Source organism: Pteronotus mesoamericanus, unplaced genomic scaffold (assembly GCF_021234165.1).
Source record: "Pteronotus mesoamericanus isolate MK-2021 breed Mesoamerican mustached bat unplaced genomic scaffold, CSHL_Meso_final scaffold_636, whole genome shotgun sequence".
Taxonomy (NCBI): domain Eukaryota; kingdom Metazoa; phylum Chordata; class Mammalia; order Chiroptera; family Mormoopidae; genus Pteronotus; species Pteronotus mesoamericanus.
In genome coordinates, this window is record NW_026555324.1 from 2890536 (window position 1) to 2912538 (window position 22003).

The window sequence follows — 22003 nt, forward strand, 5'->3', positions numbered from 1 at the left end:
GAACTTTTCATTTCAGGGTTGATGTGGATTAATAACCCAAGACTTGCGAACTTCCCTCTCTTTCCTGCTCTCCCTGCCTCCACCCCAACTCTTGCCCAGGCCTCTTGTCACTCTCCCTTTCCCTTCCCATGACTTAGCTAATGAGTAACCTGCCAAATTCACCACTTCGATCCTGCTACTCGCAGCCTTGATGGCCTCAAAGGCTTCTCACTTCCCCCAAAATAGTCTCCTTCGTGCGAGGTGCATGCCAAGGCCTCTGGTATCTTTCCCAATTTTATTTCCACCACCTCCCATTCCACACACACACCGCCCCCCCCCCGCCCCTCCGCTAACATCTCTCCCCTCCTCCCCCGCAGCACTCCCTTCCTGCTGAAACCCGCCACTGGTGCTCTGATCCGGAGGCCGCCTCCCCCTGAGGCGTTCTTTAGGAGGCACTATGCAGTGAAAGCAGAGGATGTAGAACAGGGTGCACAGGCGCTGCACTTCCCAGAAGAAAAAAAGGCGGGGACCATGGCATGCTTACTTCCTTGTATATGCTTAAAATGTATCTAGCAGGATTCACTTGAAACTGTAGCAGTCCTAATGGGTGGGGGTGGGGTGGGGGGGGACTAGGGGCCTGGAGTGGGAAGACGTTTCTTGCCAGGTTCACCTTTTAGACTTTTTTTACCTCATTTGTTAAAGTAGACTTTATTTTTAAAACAGTTTCAGATTCAGAGCAAAATTGTGTGGTCAGCAGCGATTACCCGTGTACAGTGGTTCCCCCATTACCCGTGGTTTCACTGAACTCAATTTCAGTTACTAGCAGCCAATATCAAGTGGACAATTTTAGGGGTAAACCGTGTAAGCCTTTTAAATTGGGGGCTGTTCTGTCCTGGCTGGTGTGTCTCAATGGATTGTATGCCGACCTGCAAACCAAAGAGCTGTCGGTACGATTCCCAGTCAGGGCACATGCCTGGGTTGTGGGTCAGGTCCCCAGTAGGGGTCGTGTTAGAGGCAACCACACAGTGATGTTTTTCTCCCTCTCTTTCTAACCTCCCTTCCTCTCTCTAAAAATAAATTTTAAAAATATTTTTAAAAAACTGTGGACCGTTCTGAGTGGCGTAATGAAATTTGGCGCTGCCCTGCTCCGTCCAGCCAGATGTGAATCACCCCTTTGTCCAGCATCTCCACGCTGGGGGCGCTCCCTGCCCCTTAATCACTTAGTGGTCATCTGGTTATCAGATTGACTGTAGAGGTATCAGAAAGCTTGTGTTCAAGTCATCTTTGTTTTACTAAATAATGGCCCCAAAGTGCAAGAGTAGTGATGCTGGCAATTTGGATATGTCAAAAAGAAGCTGCAAAGTACTTCCTTTTAGTGAAAAGGTGAAAGTTCTAGGCTTAATTGAAAGAGAACAAAATCAGATGCCGAGGTTTTAAGAGCTATGGTAAGAAGGAACGGTCTGTCCGTGAAATTGTGAATGGTGCTAGTGTTGCTGTCATGCCTCACCCTGCAAATGATCTCATCACACAGACATCTTATCACCTCAAATCATCACAAGCAGAGCGACTACAGTACAAGATATTTTGAGAAAGGACGCATTCACATAACTGTATTACAATATATTGTTTAATTGTTCTATTTTATTATTATTCTTGTTACTCTTTTACTGTGCCTAATTATAAACTTTATCATGGGTATAAATGTTTAGAAAAATAACTCTAGATATAGGGTTTGTACTATCCGCTGTTTCAGGCATCCAGTGGGGGTCTTGTGTAGCCTACCCTCTGCTGATAACGGGGGTCACTGTACCATCTTTCCCAACACAACCCCCACTAGCCACATCCCCAGCCATAATGAGACATTTGTTACCATCTATCCACCTGCATTGACACCTCATTATCACCCAGAGTCCACATTTTACATTAGGGTTCACCCTGTGCTGCATGTACTTTGGATTTGGGCAATTGTGTGAATGTGTAATGACATGTATCCATGATTATAGTATCACATAGAATATTTTCATTGTCCTAAAAATCTTGTGTTCCATCTATTCATCCCTCCCTCCAGCCCCTGGCAAGCACTCATCTATTAACTGACTCCGTAGTTTTGCCTTTCCAGATTGTGAATGTCGTCTAGTGGAAATAGACAGCATGTAGATTTCTCAGAGTGGCTGCTTTCACTTGGTAATAGGCATTTAAGGTTCCCTCATATCTTCTTATGGCTTGCTAACTCACCTTTTTAGTTCTGACTAAATATTTCATTGTCTAGGTGTACCACAATTTCTTTATCCATTTATCTTCTGAAGGACATTTTGGTGGCTTCCCTGTTTTGGCAATTGTGAACTTTTTTGGTTTTGTGTGGACATAAGTTCTGCACGGACAGGCTTTTATATGAACATAAGTGTTCAGCTCATTTGGGTAAATACCAAGTAGTGAGATTACCGGATCATATGATAAGAGTATGTTTACTTTTGTAAGAAATTGCTGAACTGTCCTCCAAAGTGGCTGTGGCATTTTGTATTACTACCAGCAATGCATGGGGGTTCCAATTTTTCTACACCCTCACCAACATTTCTTTTCTTTTATTTATTTTTTAAATAATGGCCATCTTAAAGAGTATGAAGGAGCATCTCATTGTAACTTGGATTTACATTTCCCTAATGATAGTGATTTTTAATATCTTTTAATGGGCTTATTGGCCATTTTCATATCTTCCTTAGAGAAATGATGTGGTATAAAACCTCACAGTCAGTTTTTCTTCTTTTTTGTAATGTAAGTACCTGACTTAAGCTTTGATTGCCAGGCTTCCACTTAGAAGATGATTATTATGAGTAAATACAGCAGCTCCTCAAATAACATTGTTTTGTTGTAAGTTGATGAGCTGCTGTGGGAGCTTAACTCTTGTTTATACCAATTAGCCTATGGTGAAAATGTTTTTTTGTATTTTTTTCTTTTTTGTAATATATATATTTTATTGATGATGCTATTACAGTTGTCCCATTTTTTCTCCCCTTTATCCCCTTTGCCCTGCACCCCCTAGCCCCCCAGCATTCCCCCGCCTTAGATCATGTCTATGAGTTGAACATTTAAGTTCTTTGGCTTCTCCATTTCCTATACTATTCTTAACCTCCCCCTTGTGCCTACCAATTATGCTTCTTATTCCCTGTACCCTTTCCCCCATTCTCCTCCCCTCTCTGATCTCCATTTCTGTGATTCTGTTCCTGTTCTAGTTGTTTGCTTAGTTTATTTGCATTTTTGCTTTTTTTAGGGTCAGTTGTTGATAGTTGTTTGTTGTCATTTTACAGTTTATAGTGTTTGATCTTCATTTTCTTAGGTAAGTCCCTTTAACATTTCATATAATAAGGGCTTGGTGATGATGAGCTCCTTTAATTTTACCTTATCTGGGAAGCACTTTATCTGCCCTTCCATTCTAAATGATAGCTTTGCTGGATAGAGTCATCTTGGATGTAGGTCCTTGCCTTTCATGGCTTTGAATACTTCTTGCCAGCCCCTTCTGGCCTGCAAGGTTTCTTTTGAGAAATCAGCTGATAGTCTTATGGGAACTCCTTTGTAGGTAACTGTCTCCTTTTCTCTTGCTGCTTTTAAGATTCTCTCATTAGCTTTAATCTTGAATAATGTAATTATGATGTGCCTTGGTGTGTGCTTCCTTGGGTCCAACTTTTTTGGGACTCTCTGAGCTTCCTGGGTCTCCTGGGAGTCTATTTCCTTCACCAGATAGGGGAAGTTCTCATTATTTTTTCAAATAAGTTTTCAATTTCTTGCTCTTTCTCTTCCCCTTCTGGCACCCCTATGATTCAAATGTTGGATCATTTAAACTTGTCCCAAGGTTCCTAAACCTCTCCTCATTTTTTTGAATTTGTTTCTTCATTCTGTTCTGGTTGAATGTTTATCTCTTCCTTCTGCTCCGAATCATTGATTTGAGTCCGTTTTCTTCCCTCTACTGTTGGTTGCCTGTATATTCTTCTTTATTTCACTTTGCGTAGCCTTCACTTTTTCCTCCATCTTGCAACCATACTCAGCCAATTCAGTGAGCATCCAGATTAGCAGTGTTTTGAACTGTGCATCTGACAGGTTGGCTATCTGTCCATCGCTTAGTTCTATTTTTGGAGCTTTGATCTGTTCTTTCATTTTGGGCCATATTTCTTTGTTTCAGCTTGCCTGTTTTGTTGGAAGGGGCGGAACCTTAGGCATTCACTAGGGTGGGGCAGCCCAGATTGCTGGGTTTTGATGCTGTATGTGAAGGTGGGGTCCGAGAGGGAACAACGCCAGTTGCTTCCCCCGCTACCCACAAGCAAATTGGGCCCTTCTAGTGCTGATTCTCAGGTGGATGGGTCTGTGTCTATTCTAGGACCCTGTGGGTCTCTCCAATGGACTCTTTCACTGCCACTTCCCCCGCAGGTTTTCACCTCCAGAGGTTTTGAGGCTTTCTTTTCCCGCACTGCAGCCCTGGATTGCTCTGTCTTGCTCCCCAGCTGTTCCTCCGGTTTATCCGCACACAAACGTGGAACCTCCCGGTCTGACAGCCGCTGTCTTGCAGTGCATCCTCTCTGCCCCAGCTGCCTGTCTCCATCCCTTGTCTCTTTTTACTTTTGAACCACAGTAATGTTTTCAATTATTTGAACTAACTGCATACACTTTTTTTCATACTAGAAGCGGCCTCTGCACATTCTGCCTTGTTCTCTCCCCTGAAGTCCTTGAGGACAAGGTGGTATCCTGCTCAGTTTTGAATCTCTCCCATCTCCTAACTCAGGGCTCTCTCTGTGTTCTCAATACAGGTTTGTTTTTGAGTCTGGTGTTCTATTTGAAAGACTGATAGCCCAGGACAAAATTTGAATTCTGAATTATGAAAATCCCAAGGAGAGTGGAATTCAGAAACAGCACATCCTTGATGTTGCAGCCCATGGTACTTTCTCTTATTTGCACTTATTTAACCTCTACTACAGGCAGGCGCTGGAGATAAGCCATAGTCTCTACCCTCACGTGGGTAATGGAGATAAACTGATGTCAACAAAGTCACGGCCAGTCTTTAATTGCACGTAGGAAAGCCGAAGATACCTGTGGTTGCTTACTCCTCTCTCTTCTGATTGCTAGGCCAAAGGCCAGATGGTATCTGCCGTGGTTCACCTCTGCCGAAAGGCCAGGCTCCCTCGGGTGGAGACCTATTGTACTGTGAGCTGTGTGGTGAATTGGAGAGGTGAGACCAGGACAGGCGAGCTATCCATTAGGGTGAGGAAACAGCCTAGCCTGGGTTGTCTTAGATGGCTTTGGAAGCCCAGAAACTTTTTTTCATTTCAGTTTTTATTTTATTGCTTTTAGAGTGAGAGAAGGAAAGAGGGGGAAAAAAAAAAAAAGAAACATTGGTTTGTTTCTTTTTATTTGTGCATTTATGCATTTATACAAACACTTATTTATGCATTCATTGGTTGACTGTATATGCCCTGACTGGGGATTGAACCTGCAACCTTGGTGTATCCGGATGACACTCTAACCAGCTACTCAGCTAGAGCAAGCCCAGGAACTTTCAAAGGAAGTGGATACCATGCAGATTACTTTTAAGTACCTAGGAGAAAGAAAGTCTTCCCTGAAGAGAAGAAGAAAATAATAGAGCTGCAGCACAGACAGCCATTTAAAAAAAGAAATAAAGAAAACAAAAGCAAACCCATATACGAAGTTTATTATGCCAGGTGAGGCTCCAGTCACTGCATGCGCGCGCGCGCGCACACACACACACACACACACACCCTAATATAATAACCTCTGAGTTAATTGCAGAAAAACAATGAAGCACACACACACACACACATCCTAATACAATAACCTCTGAGTTAATTGCAAAAAACAATGAAGCACGCACACACACACACACACCCCCCCTAATACAATAACCTCTGAGTTAATTGCAGAAAAACAATGAAGCCTCCAAGAGGAAGAAGTAGAGATTTTACCATAATCAGCATGGCCCTGTCCTCTGGGCAATACCTGTCCATGTGTGGTGTTAGAAACAGAAGAGGCCTTAGGATTTCTACAGGCAGGTCAAAGGGACACTTGGGGAGAGCTGGCCTTCGCACCCCAGGAATGCTCTTTTCAGAGCTTTTGTGGTCCTTTTTTAGGTCTGCTCTTACATCTATGTAGGACCAAGTCTGGAAACATAGTAAGCTAAGTTCCTCTCTGGAAGAAAGCTTCTTCCTGATCACTCTTTCCAGGCCTCTTGAGAAGAAAGGGCCTTCTTACCATCAGATGGGTAAGAGGAACCTGGGCTTACAACAGCCCTGAAACCCTGCCTGGGATTCCAGCGCTTTCCCAGAAGAAACAGAGCATGTATGTCTTGTAATTTTCCTGAAGGGGCATCAAACCTATGGTCCTGGAAAAAAAGAAAAAAGTAGCATATGGTATAAGGAATGGAGTTTAATGGTGGCACATTCATAAACGTTGCAACAACTCCCAGAACTTGCTTACCCTTGTAAATTTGCCCAGGTGATTGCTAGTTATCTCATTAGACAGTGACACTGAACCTGCCAAATAAGGGAAGAGGGCATTATTTTCTTCCCTTTCGAGGTTGTGTAAGCTAACTCATTCACCCGAGGTCTGATTCCAGAGTTGGGGCTCTTACATGCCACTCTGCTTATACACCTCTTCCTCTGTATTTCTCACTTTTTTTTTCTGAGGGTTCAGTTGTCCCCTTTTGGCCTCTCTTCTGCCTTCTCTCATGGGTTTCCCATAAGCACGCTGACAGCTTAGTGTGCCCTGCCAAGCTGTTTGTAAACCCCAGAGAACTCTGCGTCTTCCTGGGGGAGCCCTCCAAGGCTGCCAGGTGCTTTTGTGGGCCTTTTTGGCAAGGGGCCACTGCAACTGCACAAACCCCAAAAGCTGCTGTCCCATCAGCCCTCTGTGGGTTCGGCAGTCAGGTTCAACCCTGAAAAGCCCCGCTTTGTTGTGATTTTTCTTTGGGGAGAGGAAGCAGCCTGTTGGTTCATGTCCTCCTAAAAGGATATATCAATATTTATGTCCAGACTCCAGGTTTTGGGTCAGTTGATTTTACAGATGTTTTTGCTCAAAATTCATCCAAGTGATGGATCCCACAAGACAAAATCAGTTTTGGGTTGTACTTCTGTAAGGATTTTATTTAAACGCCTCATTGAATACCATTTTTACTGCGATTTGAAAGAACCATCTAAAAAAACTATATAGGACTACACTTAGTTAAACTCTAAGTGTAAATTGTATATATACAATTCCTAGAAAGGAAAAGGCAAGTATAGAAAGGAGGGGGGAAATTTTTAGTTTTCCCTTTTGAGGCAGAGAGGAGATTGCCATTAGACAATTAGACGTTTTGGAAAGACAGTTAATATTTGGACACCAAAGAGAAACGTAGCAATGAGAAGTTGAGGGAAATTTAAAGGCGATCTTTCGGGAGACGCATTCCCAGTTTGAGGCTCAGCTCTTCACGGGCGGCCTAAATTCGACAAAGCAAGGAGCGCGGCCTGGCGCGGCCTGGGAAAGCGCCGGAATCCCAGTCAGGGCTTCACGGGTTAAGGGGCCCTTGTCACATCAGCCGTTCGAAACTCCTCCTCTCGCCTCGAGGTGAAGATATTTGAAAATCACCCCACTGCAAACTCCTCCCCTTACGAGAAACCTCACATTGAAATGCTGCAAAAGACCGGGGCCCGCGTGCAGTCGCCGTCCGGCTGCGCGAAGCCCAAGGTTCCAGCGGGGACACTGCGAACAGGGGACAGCAGCCTGGGCCAGGCCGTTGCTGAGAGCATGAGGCTGTGCTGGTTGGTTGCCCTGCTCCTTGCCGCGGGGGGGGCTGCAGGTAAGGCTGGCCCCAGGCCCCCGCGCGGGATGGGTGAGCCCCCCGAATTCCAGCAGCCCCTCAGTAATTTTTTGAAGAGGGCAGGGAAAAACCACTCCATCTTTGGGAGACGTGGGACAATGGCACAAAGTCCTCCAAAACAGCTGGGGAGAACACCAAGGGGCGCGAGAGTTTGGGGAGGCAGAGGAAACGGGATGCGGCTTTCCCCTTAAGTCCCGTCGAATGGGGATTCCCCTTGTCTCCCGCGGACCCAGGCACGGGATCTCCAGCAGTGGGGAAGCAGGACCCCCCCCTCCCACAGTTATTCTATGAGCGAGGGTCACCCTTAGCTCGGCTGCTCAGCCTAGAAGTCCCTGTGAGTGCTTCCCCGAGCACGCCCGCAGGGAGGAGTTACCGAGGCGGCCAAGTCGACTTTGTGCTGCTCGAGGGTGCCGCTAGCTCTCGGAGCCGAGCGGAAGGAATCCTATCCATTCACTGCCTGCGCACTTCTGCCCACGGCCAACGCCCCCCACCCCGCCCTCCGTTCCGCCCCCGAGCTTCCATTGGGCGTGATTCAAACAGGCGAGCTGCGAGCCTCTCCCTTTGGCCTATGGGAGGCGGTGACTGTAGAGGCGCGCGGTGTGGGGCGGGGCTTGCGCAGGATTCGCGCCGCACCTCGTTCTGAGTGAGGCGGCCGGAATCTCTCGCTCGGGTCCTGGTTTGCTATCACAAAGGAGACGACGCTCCCCGGACCCCTGCAGCCGCCTCTTGGAGCATGGACGGGGGGCCCGCCGAGCGCCTAGTTCCCCACGGCGAAGGCCGCGGTTTCCTCCTTGATTTGTGCCCAGGCCTTCGCCCCTACTTTGTCTTCAAGGCCGCCCTCGCTTCTCCCGCCTGGGACACGGCATAGAAGTACCTCTGGGCCACCTTCAGGGGCTGGATTCATTCTGAAGCGGAAACGTTTCCTAAGAAACGCCCGCCCCTCCTCGGTCGAACGGGAATGGCAATTAGGGGCGGGGCGGGGACTGGGAGGATGTGACACCCGACGGACCCTCGGAGTTGCGTTGTTTGTTCACAGGCTCCAAGTGGGTTCAGTTGAACTGTCTGTGTGACGATTTTTCACTTTAGGGGGTTTCAGATTTAGATTTGGGCAAGATGCTAGTTGGTACAGGATCTCGAGTGGCTTTAAATGAGCTGCCAGAGGCATTTGACCTTGCCGGATAATAGATGAACATAGTTTTTTTTACTACGTACAGCCAACTCAACCCATAAAAGGATCGGGGTTACTTGACTAGCAGGATTGCAGGAAGTGTTGAACTCTTGGGATCCCTACCTGGGACACAGGGATTACCGATGGGAGGGGAGAAAGGGAGGCACCAATAGGTTGCAGACACCTCAGAGGACTAGTGTAATAATTCAGCCACCAATTGTGAAGTGGAGGGAGCATGGCTTGGTCAAGAGACACTTGATTAACCTGGATTTCACACGCGGATGGACTCGTTCCCCAGGAGGAAATAATGGCAGTAAAATCTTGAGCAAGATGTGTTCCTTGCTTTTTAGTTTTCTCTCCCACTGTGTGGCTGGGGATCTGATGTATCTCCTGTTCTCAAGGCCTTCATCCCCGCTTTGTCTTCGAGGTCGTCCTTGTTTGGCCAGCCCAGAACATGTCACAAACGTGCCCCTTGGCCATCTGAGTCCTAATGTTTTCCCCAGACCCCTAGGAACTGGCAGCTACCTCTCTCCAGTGCAAACACGATGCTGTAGCAGCCCTGGTTGCTCCAGCTTGCTCCTTGTCTGCCTTCAAAGCATTTCAGGTGGGGTGGGAGGATTTCTTGTCCGTTTCCTTTGGAAATGAAAGTAGCCAGAATCGACTGCAGGCAGATCAGAATCCCTTGACAGCTGTCCGACAATGGAACAAAGGTGTAATGGCTGCTGTAAGGAAAAGGTATCTTAAGATCGACAAAGCAGGCAATTCCATAGAATATCACAGAATCTATTTACTTGCAGGGAAATTGGGTCAGAGTGAAAGAGACAACCCAGCAGATCTGTGCAAGGTATTCTCTGCTAAAGACTCCTGTTACTATACCTTTTTTAATATTATAACTCAGGTACTAATGATTGATAAGAACAAGGGACAAAGAGTGCAGTAGTTCCAGGGGCCATGCATCCTAGTGGTCCATACTAGCATTATTCATCTGATGGTCATCCTGGTTATTACTAACAAAAGTGTTTATGTTTAGATTTTAAGGAACACAGATACTCATTAACTAGAAGGATCTGATATGCTTACTAAGGGCAGAGAGTTTGGTCAAAGGTCATAGCATGAAAGGACACAAAGAGGGAGATGTTTTTTTGTTGACATCTACCTCTGTGTAATGGTTGTGTGTGAAGTATCAAGTATGTGAAAGATACACTCAAACTCAGAGAAAACACAGTATCCTGTTAAGAGCTGTAGCTGCTTTAGCAACTTCCTCCAGGGCAACAATGGAAAAAGATAGGGAGAGCTTTTCTGAGATTGCAAACCTTTAAGGGGATTATGTGCCTCATTCTTTCTTCCCAGGTTAGTCCTGCTCTATCTGTAGGTTTCCTCCCCTGATAAGATTAAATTCTAGGGACCTTTGTTATTGGGTGCTTTGATGGTCTGTTCACATTCCATGTTAAGTACATTAATAACACCCACACTTTGCCCAGCTGTCAAGCAAGTGACCATTTGTTGCTAAGACACTGCGGAAGTAACCAGCAGTGAACACTCCCCACTCCCCAAAATTGCTGACAGCAAAATCTATTGTTGAGATCATTCCTGGGGAAAACACCTTGGCATCCAAGTTTGGAAAACAGCACTGGTAAATTGAATTCTCATTCATTTTCAGCTGAGACTATTAGCTCCAGCCATTTCTTTTTTCTAGGAAATGATTCTATCTACAGTTTTGATGTCTCTTACCACAGCTTTCTTTGATGTGAGAAATGTCCAAAGCTGCAGAACATTTTCATGTGATCATTTGAGCCAAAATGATGGCAATTGTTGGGAAGCAAAATCTCAACAGATTGAAAAAATGTTCTGGAAAATTGCAGTTTTGCAGCTTATTTTATATATTAGAATCAAAGTAGGAAGTATAAGGAGGGTTACATGAAATCCATTGGTGGATTAAGGGAGCAGGAAAAAGCAAAGTGGGGGAAATATCTGAGACTGGATAAGGAGTAAACCGGAGAGACACATACTTCTTTCACATAGGTGGGTACAGGATAGTTAACAACAAACATTTATAAAACATAGTTCAGGGAACAAGATAACAATGAAGGGTTCTGTGATCTCATGCTGTGGTGCAGAAGTTGTGCCCCAAGAGGTCTGGAAAAGATTACTCTGATTTTTCAGAGCTATGTTATCTTAGATGCAAAAGGACAGTACACAAGTTCCCTTAAGGTAAAAACTGATCTTTATCAAGCAAGCTACAGGCCTAGGATGCGACTACCCACCATGACCCACTTTTAGTTAGGAGTTTTTATGTTTAGACCACCCTATGTGGTTAATTTCAGTCTCTGAGTTTGTAAGCCCACCATGCTGGCCTCCCTTGAGCTTGTCAGGTTTAGTAAGTAGCCGGTTTCTTGTCCAAAAGTAGCATGGGACAGCAAACATCAAAGGCGTTTATTTACTACCTCATTTGTGTGCTGGAGAAAAAGCAGAAATGCGTATTCTCCTTTTCTGTTTTGATAACTAGGTTTCTGATTTGTCACTCATAACAGGAGAGGTTTAAGGTCTAGAATTTGAGATATTTGGGGTGGGGGTAGGGGTGGAGTCAATGTTTATATAATTTTAGGCATTCCCAGCAGGAGGAGATAAGGAAGTGTGTACTCCCTTTTGTTTTTGCTGAAATTTAAATGAAACTGACAAGGGAAACCTAAACCTTCCTTCTGCCATGGGGAGGAAACAAGACAGATGCAGGGTTCCTTCTTGCTGTGGTGTTTAGAACAGAACTAGTTCTGTCCCCTTATTCTGGATGGTCCTGTCTGCGGTGGGGACACCCATCTGACAGTGCTGTTAATTAGTGCTCCCTGTTTCTGATTGCCACCCACACCAGCAAGACCCTGGGACTGACTTCGCAGCCAACTGCTGTCTGGCTGCACCTATAACAATAAAATCCATCCGCTTTTCAAACATTGCCTGGGACTGATGACCAGCTGTTGAATGACCTGCTCTGATAGAAATAGGTAATAGTGGGGTTTTATTGTTGGTGAGGTCTTTGGCTATCTGTAACTAGCAAATACTGGGAGTACTGTTACCAGGTGAAAGCTTGATGTCCAGGAAAGGGGTTTATTGTTTTTTATCGTTATACTTCTTTTTTTTAAAGTATTTTTGTTTTGTTTTTTTTAGAGAGAAGGGAAGGGATAGAGAAAGAGGGAGAGAGACATCAGTGTGTGGTTGCCTCTCGCATGCCAACTACTGGAGACCTGGCCCACAACCCAGGCATGTGCCCTGACTGGGAATCACAGGCCAGTACTCCATCCACTGAGCCACACCAGCCAGGGCTATCTTTATACCTCTTTAAAGGGCCTTAAGATATTAGTATTTCCAGTGGCACCTCTTGTTTGTAAGATAGGTCCTTGTGCCAAAGTGGGGCAGCAAGAGCATTAGCAGTATGGATGAAAAAGTAGTTCCATAGAAAGTAAACTCACAGGATGTTCTGACCATTAATTCCGAGCAGGCCATGGTGGGTAGTCACACCTCGGAAGGGAAACTTCTTTAGTAAAAGGCCTATCTTTGTCTTAAGCAAGCCCTGTCCACTGTTTTCTGGGCGTCTAGGTTAGCACACCTTTGAAGTAAGCTGTAACCACCCTCAGGAAAGCACAGAAACTTGACTGTCCTGTAGTCCAATTCTCATCTTGCTCTCTTCCACCTTCACATAATTTCCCTTCCGTTCTCTCCTTGACCTCAAATTCATAAAAGAAAATGCAAAACCATCAATTCTGCAGAGCATTTAAGATCTCACTTCCTGACACTTGTCAGTTTGGCTCAAATAAACTCCTACAAAAATTCTCCACAGGTTTGGGCGTTCTTTCGTCCGCCATAACCAAAGCTTTGAGCGCAGGGGCTGTCGGGGATGACAGATGCTCCTCCTCCAAGACCCTTATTACCAGGGCCTCTTGCCAGAACTTCCTTTTTAGGTTTTTGGGTTTTTTTCCCTGAGATTCCTCAAATTCCAGTTGCTTTTTGTCCACCCTGTGTGCCAAGAGCAGGAAGAAGCGACATTTCCTCCTTTCGGCGTGATTACCATTATGATTCAGTTGTGAGTCACCGGGGTGTATTGCAGAGGCATCTCCAGAAGAGACATCCTGTTATGATCCGTGGTTGGGCAATACAGTTATTAGTGCCTGACAGCAGATTCCAGAGCTCAACTCACTCCCTTCCCTATTCACCAATGCCCTCTCTCATCTCCTACTCGGCTCTTTGTCACCTGGGCCTTGTAAGTCACACTTTCCAAGTTCTGTTGATTCTTCAAATCACTCTTTCTGTTTATCTCTTTATCGCCTCTATTTTCCTTTGGGGCCCCCTTATATCTCTCCTGTTCTCACCAGAGTAGTTTCCTAATCTTTGGCAGGAGCATTGGAATCGAACTTTGAAGACCCAGAGGTTTTATTTATTTTTTTAACTGTGGTATAATTAACATACAATAAAATGGCCAGATATTAAGTGAACGACAGTTCAGTGAGTTTTTATCAACATCTGTTTCCATGTAATCATCTCCTATTTGGTACAGGCTATTCCTAGCTTCCCAGAGTTTTCTTGTGCCCCTTTCTCTAATTTAATTACTCCCCCACCCCGAGGGAACTGCTAATCAGAGTCCTATAATGGATTTGTTTTGCCTGAACTAGAACTTCACATAAATGCAGAGTACATACCCTTGAACAAAATGTTCAGCAAGTCATCTGTGTTGACACGTTTATCAGCTATTTGTCCTTTTTTATTGCAAAGTCCTGTCCCATTGGATGAACACATCACCCCCCTGTTTTTAAGCTGAGTTTATCATGTCAGCACCTGGGCAGCACTCTATTTTTATTTTTATTTTTACTTTTATTTTGATGCTGTGCCTCCTCCTCATGGTTTCGGGTGCTCCACATGTTCAGAGAAACTTCTCTAGTCATAAACTATAGAAGTGATCTCTGAAAGAGCCCTAATCTTTGCATAGGGCTCTTTTTTTGATCCGATCTCTAATCCTCACAACATTCTCTTACAAATAGGGACCAAGCTTCTCACTTATTTTACAGACAAGCAAACTGAGATCCAGAAGGATTAAGTCAGTTGCCCAAATCCGTCTAGTTAAGTGGCACAGAGCCATTTATACCCGGGTGTGTCTAACCAACTCATACCCTGCCTCTCAAATCCAGCACAGAAGTGCTAGGGATACCATCAAAGTAGACACGAAAAGACTCCCTTCCACGGATTCCTTTGCCAGGAATGCCAGATCAGATTTCTCCCTCTGTCCACATATTTGAGAGCTCAAATACATACATAGTGTAAGTAAATGAGTAAAAATTAAGTAAAATGTTATGTTTTAAAAAGTAATTTTTATGCCCTGGTTGAGTGGCTCGGTTGGAACAATGTCCTGTGCACCAAAAAGGTTGCGGGTTCGATCCCTGGTCAGAATACATATCTAGGTTCAATTGCAGGTTCAATCCCCCAGTCAGAGCAAGTGCTGAAGGCAGCTGACCAATGTTTCTCTCTCTCTCTCTCTCTCTCTCTCTCTCTCAATCAATAAAAACATCCCTGACCCATGTGGCTCAGTTGGTTGTGCATCGTCCCGCAAAGCGAAGGGTTGCCATTTTGATTCCCAATCAGAGCATGTGCCTGGGTTGCAGGCAATCCTGAAAACTGATGCTTTTCTCTCACTTTGATGTTTCCCTCCCTCCTTTCCCCTCTCTCTAAAAATAAATAAATAAAATATTAAACTAAATAAATAAAATCAATAACAGCATATCCTTGGGTAAGGATTGAAAAAAATAAGATAAATTAACTTTTGCAAGAAAAAGCAACCCAAATGTTTAATTGTGCTCCACAGACTCCAGGAGAGTGAAAGACGATCTTTTTTGCAAGGTCCTCCAAAAGCCCTAAAAATGCAGAACATTCCTTGGCAGCTGGAATCAGGTCATAGAAAAATTATAACCCATCTTACCTTTTCTTGGCATCTTATGGCTCTAGAAAAAGCCTGTCTGCCTCATGTGTAAAGATAATATACTCTGGGCAGTGCAACAATTTCCTGAGGTAAGCCGGAGGAGAGTAATAAAGTATAGCAAACAGTGTCCCATTCTCCAGGAAGGTGGTTTTCAAACTGGTGGGTGTTTAAAGAGAATATCCAGTTGGTTTGAGTGTTGTCCTGATATGCCAAGATTGTGGGTTTGATTCCCGGTCTGGCCACATATAAGAATCAACCAATGAATGCCTTAGTAAGTGGAAAAACAAATCAATGTTTCTTTCTCTCCCCACCCCCTCGCCTGCCTTCTTCTCTCTCTAAAAATCAATAAATATTTTTTTGTAATTTAAAAATCAATTGATGAAATGAAAAGCCTTCTTAATCCTCTTACAAGGATAATAAAACATATAAGTGATATAGCTATATATAAAAGCTTCTATTTTACACATTATTTGCCTACAGAACATCCGATTCATAAGGAAAATTTTGCCAACTGCTTTTAGTGGTTTTATCTTATTTCCTTATTTATTCCATATAAAGCATGCTGAGATAAGATCAGAATTTTTTTTTTAAAGATTTTATTTATTTATTTTTAGAGAGGGGGAGGGAGAGAAACATCAATGGGTGGTTGCCTCTTGCTCGGCCCCCGCTAGGGACCTAGCCCACAGCCCAGGCATGTGCCCTGACTAGGAACCGAATCAGCGACCCTTTGGTTTGCAGGCTGGCATTCAATCCACTGAGCGAAACCAGTCAGGGCTCAGATCAGAATTTTTATTGCCCTCATTGTTTTAGTTTATATAGGAAATCAAAGTTTATACTTCAAGCTTAAAAGATTATTATCAGAGTTGCCAACTAAGAAAAGTTGGCTTTCATTCCAGTTTATACATATCAATATATTTTATTTATTTTTTAAAGATTTTATTTATTTATTTTTAGAGAGAGAGAGGAAGGGAGGGACAAAGGGAGGTTAAGAAACAGCAATGAGAGAGAGAAACATCAATTGGTTGCCTCTCGTATGTACCCCAGTGGGGGACCAAACCCAAAACCCAGGCATGTGCCCCGACCAGAATTGAACTAGAGACCTTTTGCTTTGCACCCAAACAGATGAACCTGTTAGGGCTCAATATATTTTATTTTTTTAAATATTTATTTAGAGAGAGGAAGGGATGGAGAAAGAGAGGGAGGGGAACATCAATGTGTGGTTGCCTCTCACAAGCCCCCTTCCTACTGGGGACCTGGTCCACAACCCAGGCATGTGTCCTGAGTGGGAATCAAACCAGCAACCCTTTGGTTCACAGTCTGGCGCTCAGTCCACTGAGCCACACCATCCAGAGCTCAATACCTTTTAAATTATAGCATAATATCCAAAATGAAATTTAGTCAATATAATTTTGATCTCTTTTCCAAGGTGCAAAAATCACATATTTAGCCCTGGCTAGTGTGGCTCAGTTGGTTAGAACATTGTCCTGTAACCAAGGGTTTCAGGTCCAACCCTCGGTCTAGGCACGAATGAAAGGGAACCAATCAATGTTTTCCTCACATCAATGTTCTCTCTCTCTCTTCCTCTCTCTCTAAAAGCAATTTAAAAAAATGTCCTTGGGTGAGAACTTAAACAAATTGAATAAAATCATGTATTTAAGGATATTTCCCAAAAACTCCAAACACTTACTTCATCTGATTCTTTTTTTAAAATTTTGAGAGTGTGTTTATGAAAAGCCAGGGATGCTGACATAAAGAAGGGCTTAGTATAGAAGAAGCAACAGGCGAGCCTAGGCTGGGCTGCCTCAGCTCACTGGGAAGTGAGAGAAAAGGAGGCCTGGGAGGCAGGTTTAAGGGGTTAGCCTGGGATGAGCTACCACTGCCCGCTGCTCCCCTGGTTGCAAGTCTCATGAGGCCCCTTAGAGTTTATTAGATGTGTACCTGTGTGGGGAAGAAGTGGGGGAAGGGAAAGGCACTGCATACTCCCGGGAGTGAGAATGCATTACTTCGTCTTCATTTTTATCTAAAAATCTGAGTCTCTTTTTTTCTAGGAAAAGTTTTCTCCTATCACATTTAAGCCTACTGTTTCTGTTCCATTTCTTTGACTTTACATTCAGATGTTTGATTATCTTTAATGCTGGGGCTCTAGAGGCTCTCTGACTTCCACATTAATAATTTATCATAACTTTTCTATTTCCATTCTACTTACTGGAGAAAGCTCCTCCAGTTTTAATGCTTTGGCAGTGTCAGTTTTCATCAGTACTGTTTCCGCTGCAGGTTGATAATATGCTAAATAATTTCCTTTACTGATGTGCATGAAACTTCTCTAATATTTTGTCCCCAGATCCCAATGGATTCATATTTTAAACTCAACAACCATTATGTCAAAGCCTTACATTGTTGACAAGTCTCACTTTTAGATGTGTTTTGCACTCTCCGCTGTACTTTTGGCTCATGAAACTTAAGTTGTTGTGCATGTTTCATTTCCTGGGAACCGCACTGTTACCGTAGGGGTATAGGTTGTGTGGTCAGCTTCTAACCTTGGCATTGAAACTTTCTTCCCCTTTCCTTCTCTCTTAGTGGAAAACAAATGTGAAAGAAACGAGTTCCAGTGCAAAGATGGGAAATGCATATCCTACAAGTGGGTTTGCGACGGGAGTCCCGAGTGCGATGATGGCTCTGATGAGTCCCAGGAGACGTGCAGTGAGTCTCCTTTGGGTGTGACACGCATCCAACCCTTTCTGATGATTGCAGGAAACAAATGAGGTGGATTTTGGACATTAGGTTGATATAGTCAACAATGGATTGGAAGATGGGGAGCAAAGATATTACTAAAACTTCCCTTGAACAGCCCTAGAGAGAGGGGAGGGGAGGGAGAAAGAGGGAGAGAAACATCAGTTGCTTATCCTATGTCCCCACCCAGGGACCTGGCCTGCAACCCAGGTATGTGCCCTGACCAGCAGTGACCTTTTGGTTTGCGGGACAAGGCCCAAACAACTAGCCACACCGATCAGTTTTTTGTTTGTTTGCTTGTGTTTTTAAAGATTTTATTTATTCTCAGTGAGAGGGGATGGGAGGGAGAGAAACATCGATGTGAGAGAGAGAGACATCAGCTGCCTCTCACACACCCCCAACTGGGGACCTGGCCCGCAACCCAGGCATGTGCCCTGACTGGGAATCAAACCAGTGACCTTTTGGTTCACAGGCCAGCGCTCAGTCCACTAAGCCACACCAGCCAGGGCTATTTTTTTTTGTTTTTCAATTGAGGTGCAATTCACACAACACAAAATTAACCATTTTAAAATGACTAGTTGAGAGTAGCATTAATACATTCACAATGTTGTACAACAACCACCTTTAGCTCATTACAAAACCTAGCATCTAATTTTTAACAAGCTCCATTAAATTTTGATCCAGAAAGGTGGGATTTCTGAAAACTCCAGATTCTTCCTTGCACAGCTGAGACCGATGAGGCAGATTGGCCTTCCCTTTGAGTTAAAACTCAATCCTGTTTCTCCCAGTGTCTGCCACCTGCAAGTCCGAGGACTTCAGCTGTGGGGGTCCTATCAACCGCTGCATCCCTCAGTTCTGGAGATGTGACGGCCAGCTGGACTGCGAGAACGGCTCGGATGAGCAAGACTGTCGTAAGTGTGGCCCGCGTGCCAGGGTGGCCGTGAATGTGGCTTACCTGGGTTCTGGGCCGCTAGCAGAATTTGTTCCCTCGCAGCCCTACCTGAAAGTGTGGGTCTGCTGCCCCACCTCCTGGGGATTTGTACTAAGCCCCCTCTCGCCCATTGAAACCCACCTTGACTAGACGGCATCGCAGCAGGTGGTGATGTGCCCCTCTTAGCACACTCAGTGAAGTTGTTCTTGCTGAATGTCCGCCACGTGGCACACCCTTCGGTCAGTGAGCCACTGTGACCACCGTCAGCCACCCCAGGAGGCTAAGCACACAGTAGTACTCACCCACCAAGACTCGCTCATCCGACTAGCCACTAAGGGGGGGAAAGCTTCACCAAGCTGAGGCTTCTACAAAGACACAAGGCCAAGAGTCCTGGAGAAGAGTTCACTTTGGAGCTGGGTGTCTGTCTTGGCTCTTTGATTTTAGGTATTATTATTATTATTATTATTGGCTTTTTTTTAAAATAGTGTAGTTTTTAATTTTTAAATGGTGGAAGGCTAACAAAAACAAAATGGAAAAAAATTAAGTAACTAAGATGACATGAAATCTTTAAGTTCACAAAATATAAAAACCCTTAAGAGATTTTTAAAAAAATAACAAAATGGGTTTACTTACATTCACCTTAGAAATAGACATATAACTGTCATAGGTGGTCATTTGATGAAACAACTTCTTAGAGAATATTTTGAAGTAAAATGGTTAGGGGGTCTTTTCCAGGCACTCTTTTTTTCCTCCAGTTTCACTGAGACATCATTGACATGTATCGTTGTGTGAGGGTAGGGTTTGGAGGTGGCTGTAGCTCTAGGATGATAAACGCCCCTCCCACCGTCAAATCATTCTCCCTGTTCCAAAGCGAGAAGATCACCATTAACAAGGACACAAAGGTACCCGATGCCTGTTTGTTCACCATCAACAAAGACAGCCATACACTAGGAAACGTTATTAAATCACAGCTGTTGTTGGGCCCACCAGTGCTGTTTGCTGGCCACAAAGTCCCCTACCTCTTGCAGCACAAAATTATCTGTGTGCAGACCACACCAGACTACAGCCCCCAGGGGGCCTTCACCAGGCGCATCATAGACCTCATCAGCAAGCTCATCCTGTGGGAAGAGCGATTCCAGGCGGCCATCAAAGAAAAGCAAGAAGGAAGTGAACAGTAGGCTGGAAGGAGTCTTATTTGGCCAGTTCCTACCTTGCACCAGGCCCCCCTCCGGGCATCAAGTGGAGGAGAGCGGCTTCTCCCAGACGTGGGCCTCCCTGGAGAGCCCCTCATCCCCTGACACTGATATGACTCATACACAGATTCTGTTTTGTCTTCCTAATAAAGTGTAGCAGGAAAAGACCTGATGTGAGCTGAAGCCGAGCTCGCGGCAAGCAGGTTGTCGGACTTAGGGGCGGTGGATTACCTGTCTCAAGCCACACACTGGGGCCACATTTCAGGGTGGATGGGCCCAGACATCCAGATTTCTATCTGAGAGGGTGGCAGAAACAAACCTGTTCCGGACCAGCACCTGGGAATCTGGGGGGCTTCCTGGGAGGCAGTCTTGAGCAGAAGGGGACCAGACACCTGTGCACCTCCGTGAGTCTCTGCCATGGAAGCTTTCGCTGCCAGGTCAGCCTGTCTTGCTCAGTGTAACAGCCCTAGATGAGGCCCACAAACAATGTTCCCTGGCTTCCACTGTATAATGGAGAGTTCAAGAAAAATATTCACCGATTAAAACAAACAATGACAAAATCATTGTGAAAGTTTAAATAGTACGACGTGATGTTTGATACACATTTGGCCCTCTGTGATAGCAGGTTTCACCTCTGTGGATTCAACCAACTGCAGATTGAAAATATTGGAAGAAATTCCAGAATGTTCCAAAAAGCAAAACTTGAATTTGCTGCATGCTGAGAACTATCCTGAATTTACCCAAATGAAATGACACATTAGGCATAACCTACTGTGGCCTATATACAATATAGGTTATATGCAAATATAGGTGTTTCACAAATACAAATATATAAGGGACTCTATTAAGCCTTCTTGGGTTTTGGTATGTGGAACCAACTCACCCTGCCCCCAGGACACTAAGAGATGATTATATTGTGAAAGGATTACCACAGTTGGGTTACTTAACACTTCCATCAACTCACACAATTATCTTTTTTGGGTGTGGGGGGGTGTCTTTTAATAATAATAATAATAGTAACAACAAACCCTTAATTAGTGCCTCCTTAGTGCCGGCCCAACCTGAGAGCTTACGCAGCAGTCCTCATAACACTGCTCTGAGGCACAGGGGGTCCCAGGGTGGAGCTGAGGTTCCCTGGCCGCTCCCCCTCCTCTCAGCGTCCCCATCTGTGGAATGGGCTGGTTTTGAGGGACAGGGGCTCCCCGTGACCCGGTTTTCCCATCGGTCCCCACAGTCCCCAAGACCTGTTCGGAGGAGGAGTTCCGCTGCCACGACGGGAAGTGCATCGCCTCAGAGTTCGTCTGCGACTTCGACAGAGACTGTCTGGACGGCTCCGACGAGGCAGCCTGCCCCGCGCCCACCTGCGGCCCCGTCAGCTTCCAGTGCAACAGCTCCACCTGCATCCCCGAGCTGTGGGCCTGCGACGGCGACCCCGACTGCGATGACGGCTCCGACGAGTGGCCGCAGCGCTGCGGGGGCCGCAACACGTGGGCCCAGCTTGTGCCCAGCCCCTGCGCGCGCCTCCAGTTCCACTGCCGCAGCGGGGAATGCATCCACTCCAGCTGGCACTGCGACGGCAGCGCCGACTGCAAGGACAAGTCCGACGAGGCCAACTGCAGTAAGGGCGCGGGGGGCTGCCCCCTCCCCCGGCCCCGTGCTCCCCCACGTGTGGGGCTGGTGGTGCCTCTAGGTGGTGAAACGATTTCAAATCACTGGCCTGTTCAGCTCATTACTTTTTTGAGAGGAGAGTAAGCCACAGCTCCAGAATTATTTCGGTTCCGAAAGAGCCCTGGGCTCCAGGCCCGGCTGGTGACGCGGGGCTGCGTGGCCCTCAGCCAAGGGCTCACCCTCACCGCTCGGTGGCGTCCTGCCCTGTAGAGTGGGGTGACGGCGGGGCCGCCGCAGGCCCGGATTCGAGTCCGATGCCGCCCGTAGAACCTTCTGCGGCGGTGGAGGATCCTCCTGCGTCTGCGCTGCCCAGCGTGGCAGCCACGGGCCAGTGTGTGCAGTGCAGCTGAAGAACAGACTTTTATTTCATTTGATGATTATTTCTGTTCTTGTTGTTTCTTTTCCAAAGCTTTGTATTATTATTTCATTTGAATTAACCAAATGTTAAATCGCTGCATGTGGTTGGCAGCTCCTGCCGTTGCCTGCCGTGCGGGCAGAGGCGGCCCGCCTAAGCCAGTGCGCC

General features: G+C 45.5%; 2 protein-coding genes and 1 pseudogene across 2 annotated transcripts in view; 2 read left to right on the plus strand and 1 right to left on the minus strand.

Annotated features, from left to right (window-relative positions):
• Positions 1 to 7644: 7644 nt before the first annotated feature.
• LDLR (low density lipoprotein receptor) overlaps positions 7645 to 22003 on the plus strand; it is a 33181-nt gene continuing 18822 nt past the window's right edge. Inside the window, exons 1-4 of the mRNA XM_054561992.1 lie at positions 7645 to 7813; positions 17536 to 17658; positions 18477 to 18599; positions 21047 to 21430. Of these exons, the coding sequence (XP_054417967.1) occupies positions 7645 to 7813; positions 17536 to 17658; positions 18477 to 18599; positions 21047 to 21430 (799 nt within the window). The remainder of the gene's footprint in view (positions 7814 to 17535; positions 17659 to 18476; positions 18600 to 21046; positions 21431 to 22003) is intronic.
• Positions 13830 to 13967, minus strand: LOC129061590 (uncharacterized; annotated as a pseudogene).
• On the plus strand, positions 19168 to 20363 carry LOC129061364 (DNA-directed RNA polymerase II subunit RPB11-a-like). Its single transcript, XM_054561993.1, has one exon. It carries the CDS (start codon positions 19396 to 19398, stop codon positions 19795 to 19797), a length of 402 nt encoding a protein of 133 aa, XP_054417968.1. The 5' UTR covers positions 19168 to 19395; the 3' UTR covers positions 19798 to 20363.

Coding starts and splice junctions, on each gene's coding strand:
- LOC129061364 (XM_054561993.1), top strand. CDS start 19,396: ATGTATCGTTGTGTGAGGGTAGGGTTTGGAGGTGGCTGTAGCTCTAGG.